Raw genomic sequence first — 17,804 nt, 5'->3', positions numbered from 1 at the left:
GATGTGACGTAAAACCAAAACCAAAACAAAACAAAAAGTCAACACCAGACAAAATAATGGACATACTCAAGAATGGTTAACGACCACCAACAAACTTATGATGGTTGTCAACCATTTCATTGAGGACTTGCCTGTGTTGGACAGTTACCAACATAGTTTATGTGCTGTTGCAATAGGACCAAACATTTGTAATAAATTTGAGGATGGTGCCGTATGAACACATCTGCAGATGCTTCTAAATTCAAAATTTTACTGTTTCATGTTTAAATGTTGAATTCTGCTTAAGCCGGTGCTAGGGGGCGTGGACGGTAACTTGCACTTTCCAGTACCGTCCATGAACAGGCTCAATCAAACCGAGCCTGCATCATTTTCAATTTTGCCGTGTTGGGCTTTCTTTAGGGATTCTGTATTTATCTATTTTATTTCTCTGTATTATCTTGTCATCTCACCGTTTAGGGCTCAGCACCTGACCCTCAATGTGCGCGACCACGCCCTAAATCGTGTATACAAGTCAGCTCTGTATACTTCCAGGAGATAAAAATAGAATAATGATATCATTTTCTAATTTAACGTCATTCTTTAAATAGAACGATAATAGATAATGTCCTTCTAAATATACACAGAAAAAGTGATTCTAAAAATAGAGCGATGGTGTCATTCTTAAAAAAAGAATCCAAAATGGCCGCTGCGCATGCGCAGTCGTGATGCCAAACTGTCACCTATACTACTTACAGCTTTTTTAAAGACTGAAACGACTAAAACTTCCTAGTCTTGTGGGATTACATATAAACAAGAATAGTTGACTCTAAGTAAGACATTTGAAGAAGGACCATTTGTCATATTATTACAAAATGATATTGAAAAAGTTTGGAGTAATTTTGTTAGCTGTGTTCGTTGTGTTGGTACCCGTAGCAGAAGCTCAAAATTGGAGAGGGTATGTTTATCTCTTATATTTAATCTCTGTTGTTTTCCTGTAGTTAAAATCTTGATTTAAAGAAACTCCACTGAGCTTTTTCGACATGAAGGGACAGAACTGTTTTTTTGTGTGTGTTTTGTATACCATTTGAAAATGGTATGTTAATCTCTGATTTTTCTGTAGTTTAAATATTAATATAAAGGTACTCCACTGAGCTTTTTTGACATGAAGAAACTTGATATATATTTTTTCGAGCTTTGTACATGTATACTATTTGTCTGAGTTCTAGACTAATATTTTACGTGCACAATTTCAGATCGTTGGGTCACCCCGTTTATCTCTGAATATTTGTTCTTATAGCGCAAAATGACCGAACATTGAAAAAGCATTGCAACGCTTTTAACTCAAATATGGCTTTGAATCACGAAAGAAAACATTGATTTTCAAATAATTACAGTTAATTTTCTATAATCTCTGGTATATTTTCCCAACTTTGAATGAATCAGTTGATCAATGTAAGAATTTATTTTTTTAAGATTTTGGACCTCAGTGAAGCTCCGTTAACTATCCCCTTAAGTTTCAGAAGTCAAGAACACAACAGAACAGAGTTTGTTTCATAATTTGTACGCACATAGGTACATATTTATATCAAACATGTTGAAATACCATTTTATGTCACATGTATGTGAAAACACGATTGTGATTAGAGTAATATCCAAACCCATTATCGTAGCGTTGACTGAGCGGCAGCTGTCTTAATATGTGCTCGTTTAATAAAACTTGCGAGTGACTTTTATCTTCGGCATATTTATATTTTGTAATATATTAATACAATTATAAACATAATTTAGAAACAAACTTTATTTTGGTATTTACACTATTGAAGGATGGTCCTTAAATGAAATGCATTCAAACCGTATTTCTGTAATGTATAAAACATTTGACAGGAAATGATTGAATTTCATAAAATTTTGTATTGTGACCAAAGGTATAATGAAAATCAAAAGTAAGAGTAAAAGTAAAAGTAAGGGCTGTCAATTTATTTTAAGTTATCTGCTTGAAATGACCTGAAATAACATAAAATAAATAAATAAATAAAGCGAACAAAACAACAACAAACAGACAAAAATGAATAAATAAATAAATAAAATCACGGGAAGGTAACCCGAAGCCGAAGACGGTGACCCCCAGTTGTTGTTGTTGTTTTATTTCGCTTGATATTCTTAAAGCATGCAAAGTTTAAATAAATCTTTCTTTATGTCTTTTAACAATATACTATGTTATATACCGCTTGTGTTATTACCAGTGTATTAATATCAGGGTTGTATATTTTTGTATAGATTCAATGATTCATTGCTAGTCTGGTAAGTTGGCCTATTTAAAATATTTTAATGATTGATTTTTTGTAAATGATTGATACAGTGTTCGGATATTTTAATCAATAAATGATTGATACACTATTTATACACATTTATGTTTTTAAAGCTTGTTTCATAATTATATATCAATTCATGAAACGAGCAAAATTCATATATGTAATACATAATTTTAAAGCAAAAATATTAAGTATTAAAAATCATCATCACCATCAAAGTAAAAAAAATGAGGCCTGTAATATATCATGTTAGTCTTCCTTTTCTGATGCCAGGACGCTCTTTAAATTGTCCAAGTATGCTTGCGGGTGCTTCATCTTTAATGATCCTTCTGCCTGGTGAATACACACACAAAAAGTCATCATATAACACACAAAAACAACACATTTGCAGCAAATACACTTTAAGTAATGACCAATCAAACCAGGAATTACTTAAATACGGGCACTTCAAAATGTTTAAGAACGATGTTATGGACTTTAATGGGTGATACTTAAGTCCGTCTACCGGCTCTATTTGGGTCTATTTGAAGTAAACAGCTTTAAAAACTGACAAATATTTATTGAAGTCGGTACATAACGTACCATTGTTTGAAGTGGTAATTTAATCATCTTTAAAACAATTTGTGTTATTTAAAAAAAAACCCTTTATTATTGTTACAATGAAAATGTTCAAAATAAATACTTCCTTGTACATTATATATTATTGACATGATAACAGAGAGAGTTTTCAAAAAAGCTTTACAAGCTTCCTACTCAATCCGTAAATTTTATTTTATGTACTTTATTATGTAAATGTGTGGATTATAGATAAAATATTGTTTTATCTAAAACGGAATAAAAATTTAATGCGTATATAATCAAAGATTATATACATATGTATAAAGAAAGGTAATTCTACACCTTACTTAACTTCCTTGTCTACCAAAAAGGAACATTGTGTAAAAACATTAATGCCATGTTTGTCGGTGTTTTTTTTTTTATTCTGTAAAAGAATATATTTTAAGGACCAGTCCAGTCCAGTTTGGCGACATTAAATGTTAAAAAGATACTTTCATAAGGAAGCCGGTCTTTACGTATTTTAAATGTAATCGACGCAGAGGACTCTCTATTTATTACTTTGAATTAATGCTAGTAAATATCAAAAGTACAACGCAACCTTCTTTGAAGTAAATTTCCGTTTGCATGAACAACGGACCTGATTTATGAATCTTCTTGAGAACTTATTCTGATAAACGTTATGTTAGGAGGTACACCATTGTTCAATATTTAGGCTTTTTTCGGCCGTATGCTGTTTGTTTCTATCGCGACTTCCGGTAAATTAACAGGCTATTTGCCATCAATTTAGCGTATTTTAATACACCTGTTAAAATCGATTAATTCTTGTGAATGATAAAGTTTTATTTGAATCGAGTTGACCTCTGGTTAAATCAGCTTATCTCGTTGGTCAACGGTTTATTTTTTAGACTTCTGATTGGATTAAATTAAATTTGATAGGTTGTTTAATTACCTATATAGGTTATTTTGCTCTTGCTCGCAATTCTGTTACTTTTTTGTAGTCGAGATCACGTTTCTAGTCTTTTTCGGAAGTTTTGAAAACATAATTTTTTTCCGTTCATTTTCATTTCGGGTCATTTATTTTCGAAGCAAAATGTAGTTTTTTGTGAAAGGATTTTCTGTTTTCTTATATTTGAAACAGTTTTTTGTATTTATTTTTGTAACTTTCTGACCAAATTGTTTTTAGTCTTTTTCGTATGTATCGGATACGTAATTTCATGTGTTAGTAAAAATAAATACATAATAAATATTAAACACTGAAACCAGATTAACAACGGCTGGAAATCTTTTTTGATAAGATACGTCTTGTTAAACTTTTACTTGTTTAGTGAATTTATAAGCTTAAAAGGAAAAAAACTAACAAGCAAAAATAAAAACTAACTGCTACGGAAAGAAGATATTAAGAGTATTTTATTTGAAATGAAATTGGATCAGAAAAAATTTAAGACGTGTTAACATCCTGGTCTCTGTAAAACTATACATTTTCAAAGTGTATATTTTCAAAATTGTTAATTCAAACATAAATAACTACGAGGTTTATATCATCTTATTGAAATTCAGTACACGAGACGTAGGCCTTAGGACATTTGTTTTCCTAACGTTCTTTTGTACGACCGTGATAACGTGTGCAAAAATATACATTTGTATATAGAGTCTTAACAAATTTTTTTTTAACTTGTAAAGTTTTGAAAACATTGTATAAATTAACGAATTAACCAGTATTTGCATGATCCCTTAGTCAATGATGGGCTAATTTCCTAGATGGCGAATCAGCTGTATGGGTTATGAGACACGAGGTTATTCCCACGGTCTAGACTTAAAATTTAGATAAATTTAGCACAGAAGAACCTTACATAGACCATTTTAAAAAGAAAACCTCCACATTTTTATTTTTTTTTATCTTAAAGGAACATCAGTTTTACGATATTCACAAAATTGTTTAAATCAACTTACACGAATATGTTTGATGTACATGTATATAGTTATCTATGTTTAAAATTCAATATGTGTTAATGATATATGTCGTATATAATTAATTATATTAAAATAAATAAGATCATTCAATGAGCATTTAATCACATATGGCATTGTTTTTTCCTTGTTAACACCGGTCGTCAAAAATAATCATATATGACTTCTTGCTCTTTTACAAGAGCAGATTCTCTCACAAATCAAGTCAGGAAATTTCTTTAGCTCAAATCTGTAATTTCACTATTATTCAATCTTTAGAAATTTCGCATATCCAGATCGAGTGTTAAAATTTGGATCATTGATTAAAATTGAGACAAATTTTGCATGTGCAAATTGGACCTGAAAGCAATGATCCTTCAAATCCGAGTCTATATATTTCGCTTACTCAGATCTTGTCTAGAAATTTGTAAGCTCTGATAAGTGTGAGAATTTTGCTTATGTAAATTAAGGCAGTTAAAATTTTGTTCATTTAAATATAGGTTATTCAAATGAGTCTGGATGAGTCTGGAAATACAACTTATCAAAATCGAATTTTGAAAGTTTGCTCAGCCGAATTCGATCTAGACTTTTCATTATTTTCAAATTGAGTCAAAATAATGCTGATTAGTCGAATATTATAGCGTAAATTAAATGGATAATATACGTAATGTATACCGTCAGTTTCGACACCGAGTATTCAATTTATTTTTAGCTGATGGATACCAAAAAGACAAAAGTCCTTGCTGCTATAAGCCAGAAGATGAATTACATTCTATTACTAGCTTACGGAACGTCGGTGGTTCTACCCAGGTGCCCGTTCGTGCCTGAAATAACGCACAGAAGGGCACCCGAGGTCTTCCTCCACCAGTAAAACTGGACGTCGCGATATGACTTGAACTGTGTCGATGTGACGTAAAACCCAAAACAAACAAACATTCTGTTATCAAATTTTGCAATTATGTAGTGGTGATATTTTAAGTGATATTCGAAATCTTACAACTCATGTTTATGTCAGAATAATCATGAAGTTTATATGTAGATATGTATCTTACAACGAGTTAATATTTCCATACATTGATATATTGTTGTAAATGAAACAATGAGTTAATATTTCTTTACAGTGATACATTGTTTTAAATAGAGTGTAAATATCATGTTTAACCCAGACGCTGTCTGTATACATGTTTAAAGGTCAAATCGGTTTAAACAGAAATATGCGAGCTAAGAGAGAGATTTTACATCAGTTAAGGAGAGACACGCTGATAGTGTGTAGCGTTTATTTTTTTTGTTGAGATTATGAAGGGAGCTTTGTTGGTTTGTTGAAGTTGGTTGAATAAAATTGTGGTGATCTTAATTGATCAGGGTTTATTGGTTGTAATTAGTTGTTTTGGTTGTTGAGTTATATCTGTTTGTGTAGATATAATTGGTTAATATTGGTTTAATGTTTGTCTGGTCAAGATTATATTAGTTGATGGTTTGTTTTGAGGATATTTGTAACTATTGGGTGCTTTAGTTTGCTTTTCTAATGCTGATTAGATTGTGTGAAGTTAATATTGTTGGATGAATGTTTGTGGTTATTAGTGTATCTTAGAGTTGTAAAAAAATAGTCATTTCTGTGTTCTTCATTTTGTGGTGATTTTTGTAGTTTTGTTTGATTATAAGTTGTTTATAGCTTGGGCTCGCCAGGTGTCTAGTATTGTTTCGTATAAAAGACGTATACGTGAAAAGATATTGATAAATGACGTGTGTTTGTTTTGGGTGTAAATAATGATCAGAGTTCTTTGTTTTGGGTGTAAATAATAATCAGAGTTTGTTGTTTAAATGTATGTATTGATTTGAGATAAAAAAAGATAAAAATACCTAAAAAATAGTGTTAACTAAACAATTATATGCGAGGAAAGATTCCAACTTAAAGAGAATATCCCGGACGAGCCCCCATTATATGTAAAATATGATAAACAAGATCAACAAGGAAAGGCGGCGTTCAATGAAATTTCATGTAAATAAAAGGAGGTAATAAAATTCTTATTATATATATAAAAAGTCCTTGCTGCTATAAGCTAGAAGATGACTTACATTGTGTTATCAAATTTGCAGTATGCGATATTTTATGTAATATTGGGAACCTTACAACTCATGTTTATTAAGCTTTATTTACATGAAAATCAATACACATAAAATATATGTATTTCATTTTGTGAACATCAAAATATTTTAACATTTGTCATCATGTAAAGTTTCTCTCCAAAAAATATTAAAAATGTTTAAGCATTATTATTATGTCTCTTTACTGAAAGACATTTTTAATTTGTCCATCAACTTTTGCCTTTTTAGCTGCTGAATATGATGTGATATGTACTAAAAAATATATTGACCAATGCTGTGTGTAAAATTATCAGTGTGCTAAATGTTTTGGCATTAACAATATTTCTAGGTGATAGAAACACTCAGAATTTAAACAGTAACAGTTTGTCGTGGTCGAGTAACTTTCTTTATTTTTCTTCAATCTCTTCTTGTTTTCTTTAATTTCAGAAACACCGAGCCTTACAAAAAATGGGAGTCAGACAGATGTATAAGATGTATTTGCCAGTATGCAACGTAAGCAGATTTTTTTTCCTCTAACACACGTCTATAAGAAATTGGCTATTCATTAGTAGCCTATAGAAATTTTAGCCTATAGAAATTTTTCATACCAAAAGTTTTATTTCTTTTACTTGTGTCAGTTACATCGTAACCTCGTAAGCGCCAATTATAGGCTCAATATCATAATCCTTATGATTCTATTTCCATGTCCCCTAAGATACGATATGCAAATAAAGCAAATTATCTTTTTTTAAAGATATTTCTTGTTTCAAGAACACTATTATAACTTTTCTTCAGTTATTGTGGCGCGTGGAGATATTTCACTTGCAATGTTCTAGTGACTAAACTAAGGTGTTTAAGAGGATGGAGACATCGAGGGGATTACAACTGTAATATCCGTGAGTATTATTATTTTTCTGACACTTTTATCTTATTTTATCCATTTTATTTATTTATTTATTTATTTATTTATTTATTTATTTATTCATTCATTTTGTTTATTATTTTATTTTGTTTATTTTCCAGCAATATGTAGACCAAACTGTGGATTAGTCGGAGAGTGTATAGCCCCAGCTAAATGTGACTGCAAAGGCCAGGCAATAGGTCAATATTGTCAGACGTGTAAGTAGTTATCACGAACATAACATTGTTATGTTGATAAGTAAGACCTAATAAAGGACGACGGACTGAAGACGACCTAGTTAATTTTAATATATTTCATTATAGAATATCAGTACTGAAAGACATTTCACCCTGTAGTTGTTATTTAATTTACCATGTAATAGCTGGATTTAGATCTTATTTTTCTCTTTTTAACATGAATATTTCCTTTTCTGTTTTAGTGGTATGCTCTTATACTAGACCATGTTACCCAGGAAACTGCTATTCCAATTCCTTATGTAAATGTACCGTTGGATTCACAAAAGAAAATTCGGCATCACAATACGGCTGTTTGAAAAGTAATTATTATCAAAGTTGTTTTTTTGTTTTGTTTTATCTATACTCAGCAAGAATAAAAACAAATGACCTACACTCGTTTGCATATGTTATGATCTTACATTAATTAATATAGATTATTTTTAAAACAATAAAAATAGCTAATAAAAGGTTCATAGACCTAGCATTATAAGCCAATTTGAAGGGCCGAGGAAAAATATAAACATTTTAATAACAGTTATAATACAGGTAAGTCAAAGTTCGGGGCAGCGACGCGGTCCCGGGCTTCGGGTTGACCGGCTATAGACTACACGTGTACAGAAAAAAAGAAAAACAAAAAGAAAAAATATAGAATTCTATACCTATCAGCGAAATTTTCAGTGTCATTTCTTGTTGGGCGCCGTAGCGCAATGATAAACGGCGGAATAATCCGATAATTGACAAATCGCAATTTTTCGGCCTACAAGATAACTATAAAAGCTAAGGAATTGTGGGCAGTCATCTTGGATGGGAACCGCAAAAAGACAGGAAACCAGAACGAACGGAAGCAGTGTATAAAATATCGAATGGCATTTTTAAAATGTAAAATAAAAATACCGACCTCCCCGTTGGCTTTGCCTAATTTCATATTAGCGCAAAAACAACAACAGCACAACAACAATAAAAACAACCAAAACAAAAACAACAATTTAATACCGGTAGAGAAAACGACCATTTATGTTGTTATTGTTGTTTTTAATCCTTGAAAAATATGATAAAATTAAGCCACTTTTCTGTCACCTTAGGAAACAAAAAATGTTAAGGCCAGATGGCCTGCAATAAATATTAAAATTTGTTGTGACTGCGTAGCCTGGTATATATTCTATTCTGTTATTCAAAGATAAACCGATGATGTGCATGTTTTTTTCGTAAATAGAGTATCAAATAAAATTTTCATATTTCAAAATATTTTTTCTTGACAAAAATACGAAAGGAATTAAGGAAATTGGTTATATTAGGCACTTTGCAAATAAAAAATAATTGTTTACTTTTTTTACAGTTGACACAAATAATAAACCGTACATTGGTAAATCAACAAGTGTCATAGAACACAGTAGAAAGACAGATAATAAATTCCTTTTCTACTTCTTGTTGGACGGTACAGACGAGACAATGAGCAAGCTTATTGTTTGGAGTAATCAGAGGGTGTTTAACATCATGCGTTTCACATTCGAGGTTAGCTACGAGGCACCAGAACCAATGGCTGAAAGGCCGGTCTATGTTCATAAGACAGCAGTTGGTATTACAGAGGGGAAAGTTTTACTTCGTGTTCTAGATTACAAAAATGGTATATAAGATTCAATCATTGTTTCTCTTTAAATATTGCGCTTATATCATGTCATATCATATCATGTCATGTCATCTCATAACAAAAGTTTCAGTTTTTTGTTTGTTTACATTGCGCATATTCGTCTATGATGAAATAACAGAATTTAGAACAAACCTCGCGTATTACTCAAATTATGATTCAATTTTGGCTACAGTACTATGATTTCGTGTGTTCGTATTGTAATTTTCACTGTCATATCGTATAAACATACAGATATCATATCATCTCATATCATATATGGTACCTATCGCAACACCATACTTTTTCGAATCGTACCGTATCTTACTGTATCGTTCCATGACATACGGGGGCAGGGGGCATATCCGAATGCAAGCTCCCCGCAGCGGAATCAACTTCAACTTCAAAACTTTATTGCATTACACAAATACATGTTTATAGCAAGAACAAAATATATAAACACAAACAACACAAGTACATGATTTTTCAGAAGAATTTACAATCATATGAATAAAATACAGATCACATTTGATAGGATTAATTTCTAAAAGTGTTAGCATGATATATAAATTTGCTTAAACCATTAATTACAGTTAACGATGATTCAGACATTACATTGATAAACTTTTGCTTAGTCGGCCATGTGTAGTAATACCGGTTACGATACTTTTTTCTCAAATCGGAGAACTTCGGGCAAATAAGTAAAAAATGATATTTATTCTCTATTTGATTAAATTGGCAATTTTCGCAAAAACGTTCATTTCTTGAAATTTTACGATATCTTCAATATTCTATAGCTAAATTATGAGACGATTTTGTGAATCTAGATAAGGCTATTCTATACTTTTGTTCTTTAATTACACTTCAGTATTTTTCTAAATCAAAAGTATGTTTAAATAAACTGTATGCATTAAGACGAGGTGAATTATTTATCAAAGTATACCATTTTTCGTAATACAAACTAAAAGTTAAATTCTGAATTTGATTGCTTTAAAATCTATCTGTATGTTATATTGATTTTCCCATACAAATATTAATCCAGATTCATCTAATATTTGTTTAATAGTGTAAGCCCAATTTTTAACATTATAAGATTTTCCATTGTTAGCATCAATTCTTAACATAGAATATTTTTTAAAAAGGATTGTACTTTCTTGAAGCGATAATAACTTAATCCAATATTTAATCATATTTATTTTCCGTTAAATATACATAGGTGTTCGACCAAGTTCGCCATATAACGCTTCTCGGTTTTAAAATTTTCTACAAAATTTACAATGAATAACTTTGACAGTAACCGCAGTGAGGAGTTTGATCCGAATGATGGCCCCTGTTAATTTTTTTTTAATAACTCAGACGTGGTGTTTCAAAGGTACTGGGAACTTTTGATATTTCTCTGTCATTGTAATTATATCTTGTTTGTGTGTATGAAATGAGCAGTATTTTTGGGATTTTACCCGAAACTGAGCATTTTGGTAGCTTTGTATGTATTTGTGACTCTCTGAATGGAGGTAAAAAAGTTAAAAATCAAGCTTTGACAGTTGGCGCCAAACAATTACGAAATTTTTGATAAATTTTGTGAAAATCCTAAACGTTAATGGTGTGCAACTGGTTATCTGACTACCTTTGAAACAGATTTTGAAATTTTTGGCCACACTGAAATACAAAATTGTTCATTTTAGATCTCCTGCCCCTATCAAAATCAAATCATACCGTATCATACCTATTTTGCCCACTCAATTCTGGCCATCATTATCCTATAGTTAATCAGTCACTTAAAATGCTTAATTCTGGAATCTAAAATTCCAGTCCTTCAACTTTAGATATCAACAATATTCAAGCAAAATGACACTAGAAAATATATTATGTTAGCTATGTAGAGGCTTCAGAAATTTTTTATTATGCCCGCTTCGAAAAAGAGGTGGTATATTGTTTTGCTAATGTCGGTCGTTAGTCGGTACGTCGGTAGAATACATGTTTTTCGGTGATTATCTTGGAAAATATTTATTACAATGTCTTCATATTTCACATAGTTATTGATCATAACAATTAAATTACTTTTATTGATTTTGGAGTCACTAGGTCAAAGGTCAAGGTCACTGGAGCCTTTAATGTCAAAATGGTTTCCGCTGATTATCATGAAATCTATTGATCACAAAACCTTCATATTTCACGAACTGATTGGTCATAACTAATAGATGACCCCTATTGATTTTGGGGTCACTGGGTCAAAGGTCAAGGTCATAGGGGCCTTACATTTTAGAATTGTTTCAGCTCATAATCTTGAAAGCTGATTATCACAAAGTCTTTATATTTCACAAACTGATTGGCCATAACTAGTAAATGATCCCTATTAATTTTTGGTTCACTATGTCAAAGATCCAGCTCACAGTGGCCTTGAATTGTAGCATGGTTTCGCTAATTATCTTGAAAGCTAATCTTCACATAAAATCTTCATATTTCGCATAGTGATTGGTCATAACTTGTAAATGGCCCCTATTCATGTTTGGGTCACTATGACAAAGGTCAGGGACAGGGGCTTTAAATGTCAGAATAGTTTCGGCTTATTATCTTGAAAACCATTCATCACAAAGTCTTCAAATTCACATACTGATTGGTCATAACTAGTATATGACCCCTATTGAATTTGGGGTCACTAGAGAAAAATGTCACTGTGATTTTAAAGGTCAGCATGGTTTCCGCTTATCGTCCCCGCCTTTTTGAAGAAAAAAGGGGATATAGTAATAGGCTACGTCCGTCTGTCGGTCTTTCAGTCCGTCCGCACTCATAGGACAGTTATTATATGGCTAGAGGGACAATAGGTAACTGTTCTTTCTCTTTAAATGTCATTCATTCCGAAATGCTTTTATGTGGCTATTTTCTTTAGTGTGGCTGAAAAGAACAATAGAGAGAACAATAGAGTAGCCATATATCTCTTCTGATAGAACATCCTTCCATATGTCCGTCCGTCACACTTCCGTGTCCGGCCCATAACTTTGTCATTTACCAAAGGAATTTGAAATGAAAGGATATTGAAAACACTTGGCACACATAGTCACTATAATAAGTCAATGTGTTATGCAAAACACCTGTATCCCTACCTAAGAGGTCAAAATTTGACATTGTCTGTTTGTGTATGATCTAGAACATCTATATAGTTCAAGTGATTTTGAAATAACTTGGCACATTAATAGTCACAATAATAAGATGATATGTCAAGTACAACAACTGTAAGGTTAAGGTCATTGTAAGAGGTAAAGATTTACATAGTCTGTTAAAGGGTAAATTGTTTGTCCAGTCCATAACCTCTTCAAGGAATTTTGAAAATAATTGGTACTAATAGTCACAATAATAAGACGATATTTAAGGCGCAAAACATGTGCCCCTACCTTCAAGGTCACACTCAGAGGTAAAAAATAGCGTAGTCTGTAATAGGGTATATTTTGTGTCTGATCTATAACGTCTTCATAGTTCAAGGGAAAATACTTGGCACAAATAGTTACAATAATAAGACTATAATGTCACGCACAACACCTGCAACCCTACCTCCAAGGTCATCTTCACACTTGGAGGTCAGAGGCTTAACATGATATATTTTTTTTATTTTGTGTTTCATTTTATTTCTTTAATACATTTATTTTTGCATTTGCAGATCTAGCGTTGATCATAATTTTGGACTGAAAGTCCTGTGATCCACACCTCAATCTTTTGAATAGCACAATTTTATGCTTCATATGAAACTTCCGAGGCGGGTGACGTTGGTAACTCTGTTACAAATTCTTGTTATCTTGAAAACTATTGATCACATAGTCTTCATATTTCTCATATTGACTGGTCATACCTATTAGATGATCCCTATTGATTAAGGGGTAAGTAGGTTAAAGGTCAAAGTCACAGGTGTCTTTAATATCAAAATGGTTTCCATCATTATCTTGAAAACTATTTATCACAAAATCTTCATATTTCACATATTGATTGGTCATAACTAGTAGATGTACCCTTTAAATATTGGGATCACTATGTCATAGGTCAAGGTCACAGGGGCATTAAACGTCAGAATGGTTTTCGCTCATTACCATGAAAACTGTCTATCATAAAGTCTTTATATTTCACATATTGAATAGCAATATGTAGTAGATTACCCCTATTGATTTTTGGATCACTAGTTCAAAGGTCTAGATCACAGGAGCCTTAATTGTAAATATGGTTTCCCCTCATTACCTTGAAAAACTTTTATCAAAAAGTCTTCATATTTCACATATTTATTAGTCATAATTGGGTCACTAGTTAAAAGGTCAAGGTCTTTATATCTATTTCATTAATTGGTTATAACTAGTAGATCATTATGTTTTCTTTTTTCCATAACTGAACACTTCCATGTACCTATATATGGCAAGTTTCTATAACAGAATTACCAATATTGTGAGTCAAGGGCTAGAAAGGGGGGCATATATGTCGTTCAACATTTTTTATTTTTGTTTTGTCATTCCTGAAATTGTCCTGTCTGCTGGCACTAAATTAGAATAAACTTAGCATAAAATTACCCCTTGTTTAGTTTCTTAGAGTAGGTTAGGTCGATAAACAGCAGTCGTTCTGTGTATTCTCACTATTGTGTTCGAGATCCTTATTCGTAATTTTACGAAAAGGGCCGAGAAAATGCGATTGGTGCTTAGCCTATCTTATCCTTCCGCCCAGAAATGAGGTCCTGAAGAATACTCACAAACAACCTGTACAGTTCCCAGAAATCACAGGAAAACTTCACAGATGCAATATATACACTTAAAATATGACCAGTCAAAAGAGGGATGACATTAAATGGGGCATTTTAAAATTTTTAAGAACTTAGTCTAGACTGCAACGGGGTTTGGCCTATTTCCTTACCAGGGCGAGACTTATCGCATCGTACCATTTTTTAAAAAAAAATCTAACATTACTATTTTGTACCATATACATGTACATGTATACACACTTAAGATATTGATCTTAAAATAACGTGGTGTTTTAAAGCAGAAATCTTTTTTTATCATGTGTCACACCTGGTCGTTTATTTATTTATATATAGATATTTATTTATTTATTTATTTATTTATTTATTTATTTATTTATTTATTCATACTATAGTGGAGCATCCAACACAAAAGTACGACATAGACTGTCCTGCATCTAATCCGTCAAATCCACAACAATTGTTTAATTGTACGATAGAGAATGGAGAATTCAAAACTCTGATAGATCATGCAGACACGTGAGTAGAATAAGAAATGTATGTTGTAAATATTCCATTGTAAGAACGGAACAGTCTATGGAAGAATATGTAGAGACTTATTTCATGAAAAAAGTTTGTAACATAGGTCTAACTGTGTGTGCCAAATTAATTAGGCTAGTAAAAACTTTACAGCATATTTTGATCTTGAGTCGCGTAATATTACCATGCGTATGGTAATTACACGACAGCAGCACACTGTCTTACTTTCTATTTGAAATTTCTTAAACATTTTATAAAGGATCGAGTCATTTTAAAACCCACACATCAAAACACTAGGTCAGAATTTTTTAGAGTGGACACAACCCCATGCATTCCAATTATTTATTATTATACCATATGATTGATTGTGATTTACTTGTACATTTGGTTTAGAAAGTCTTTATTTTGATGTCTTATAATTGATAACATGCCATTCTATATAACAAAACTTTTTTCATAGAAATTGACCATTCCAGTAAGCTTAAAGGGACTTCACTGAGTTATTTTGACATGACGGTAGTGAAAATATTTATTCCAGATTAATGTTCCATTTTATGTAGATCTAGACCAAAAACGTGCGTACACAATTTCAGAATTAGCTCACTCATTTTTAAAAAAAAATTAAATATTTTAGTTGAGAAAAATGACCAAACAATTGAAATTCTTTTCACCAAATCGTGAAAGAATTGAATTAAAATACTATGCATTTTCCCCCCAGAACATAAATATTGTTTATTAGTTTGTTTTTTTTTGCTTAATGTGTCCCAGCTGATCTTTGTAGGAAGTTCAAATTTTATGTTTGTAAGCTTTTGGATTTCAATTATAACAATCGCCTACATCAAGAAAACATTGATCCCTACCATTATCATAAGATTCAACAAAATTCAGAATAACAATAACAGAAACTTCAGTTATTTTTATTTGACTAAAAATCCAGAGTGTTTACAACAAAAACATACAATATCAGACATGAAATAGTGCAAAAAGAATTTGTTGAGAAATATAAATTCATGGCAATATTTTTTTTTATCAATTTCTTAAATTATTTGCCTTATATAAGAATTTAGTAACATTGTTGATTTTCCTTTTCTCTGTTCCAAAAAGCTCAAGTACTCGTTAATGTTCTTACTTTTTTGACGTGTTAATTCTGTCCATTAATTGGCAACACGAAAGTTGTACTGGCTTTCTATTTCTTATATGTCTTTTATGAAATCCTAAGAGTTGAAACGTGTTTTTGCATGGCCACACTTTCTCGCCTTACTGTACCGTCCCGTACCGTACATGTACTGTGTCAATCCTTATCGTATAGCCAAATGTATCTATTTTAAATATTTTATGTTTTATTTTAAGGTTAAAAGTTACTTTTGAAGCTAGGAATGGAGGTTATCGACAGATGAGTAATCAAAACAGTCTACTACCCGAAGACACATTCATAGGACAGACTAGTAGAAAAAATGTAATCTTTCTATATATGTATCCAAATTATCCTTAAACACTCCCGACCTGTGATTGCAGAATACCCTTAAATGCAAATATTCAGCTTTGATTTGTAAATATAACATGTACTTTCATAAATAAAAAAAGTAAGGAATAGTAGGAATTTGAAAATATTGTAATATTTTCTCAATTCTAACTAATGTAACAATTATTTTTTATTATCATGAAGCAAGAATGAGGGCATATCGTTAGGAACAGTAGTGAGTAGGTGCCAAATTTTTTTTATTACGTATTCAAGTCATAGTCGGTGCTAGTGGGGAAGGATTATGATGTCCGCTCGGCTCTACTGAATGTTTTTCGGGATACCTCGTCGATTACAATACGTAGACATAATACGGAGTTTGACGGAAATGTCCGATAAGTTACGATGCACCAGCACTGGTTAAACACAAACCATTGGCAACTCTAAATGGGCCTTCAAGCATTTTTAATTTACACACATGCGTTCGCCATCATTTTTGTCTTGCCGGAAAGAGTCAAATTATCAAAAAATAATCTCCCCTTGATCATCAAGCCAGCACCTGTTTGATATATACAGGTATAATATATAGTAATGGTGCTGCTTGGATTCCAAGGGACAGATTTTTATGACCTTTATTGGTATGACAAATGTTGGGAAATTTTGTGTTTCGTTTTGGATTATTCTGTTTCCCTTTAAATGATTCATTTTAAACAGTAAATATTTTTTTGTGACAATTTACGCCGCGAAATTGATTAGTCGCATACAGAACAAGACAAACATTCGACAAAATTTAATGGAAAACAATTTTAATTTTTCATTAATACATGAAATTTTTTTCGTTTTGCCTTTTTAGGCAAATTTCAAATTTGATTTCCAACCCCCCAAACACTGCATGAACAGGGTTTTGGCGGATATACTTTTATGCTGTGTTAATTCAACAATGCTGACTCCCTGAAAAAATTTAAAAAGTAAGGTTTCTGAAAGTAAATATCCCTTTGTTTTTAAATTTTTTGGAATTTTGGTAACAAAAAACTTTGTTACATTAGAATTTTTCTACATGTATTTATTAGTACCAATGGTTTGTATTTTCACCAGAATTCACAGACGTTTAGCTGATATGCTTGTCCAATTAATATTGTGCCCGGTTAACATCATCCATTGATTTTTAAGATTATACTTCATCCAAAACTAGTTTTACATGTTTAACAACTGTATTCTACACCTGGTTGTTTCATATAGCACCTCGTTTCCTATATATATCACCTCGTTTCTTAAATATATTACACTCTTGCCCTACAAATAATATTCCTTTCCTACATATAGCATCTCCTTTCCTATATATAGCACCTCCTTTCCTATATATAGCACATCGCTTCTAATGTATTACACTTTTGCTTTACATATAACACTCATTTTCTACATAAAACACATATGAGCCGTGCCATGACAAAACCATCA

At 31.6% G+C, this 17,804-nt stretch overlaps 1 protein-coding gene across 1 annotated transcript; it reads left to right on the top strand.

Moving 5' to 3' along the window:
• Positions 1–769: 769 nt before the first annotated feature.
• On the top strand, positions 770–16,845 carry LOC132722901 (uncharacterized). Its single transcript, XM_060707501.1, has 8 exons — positions 770–934; positions 7,329–7,394; positions 7,677–7,777; positions 7,905–8,000; positions 8,222–8,338; positions 9,355–9,642; positions 14,764–14,887; positions 16,238–16,845. Exons 1-8 carry the CDS (start codon positions 852–854, stop codon positions 16,377–16,379), a joined length of 1,017 nt encoding a protein of 338 aa, XP_060563484.1. The 5' UTR covers positions 770–851; the 3' UTR covers positions 16,380–16,845.
• The last annotated feature ends 959 nt before the right edge of the window (positions 16,846–17,804 follow it).

Source organism: Ruditapes philippinarum, unplaced genomic scaffold (genome assembly GCF_026571515.1).
Source record: "Ruditapes philippinarum isolate M1 unplaced genomic scaffold, ASM2657151v2 ctg822_1_1_1_1, whole genome shotgun sequence".
NCBI lineage: Eukaryota > Metazoa > Mollusca > Bivalvia > Venerida > Veneridae > Ruditapes > Ruditapes philippinarum.
This window is presented reverse-complemented; position numbering and strand designations above follow the sequence as displayed.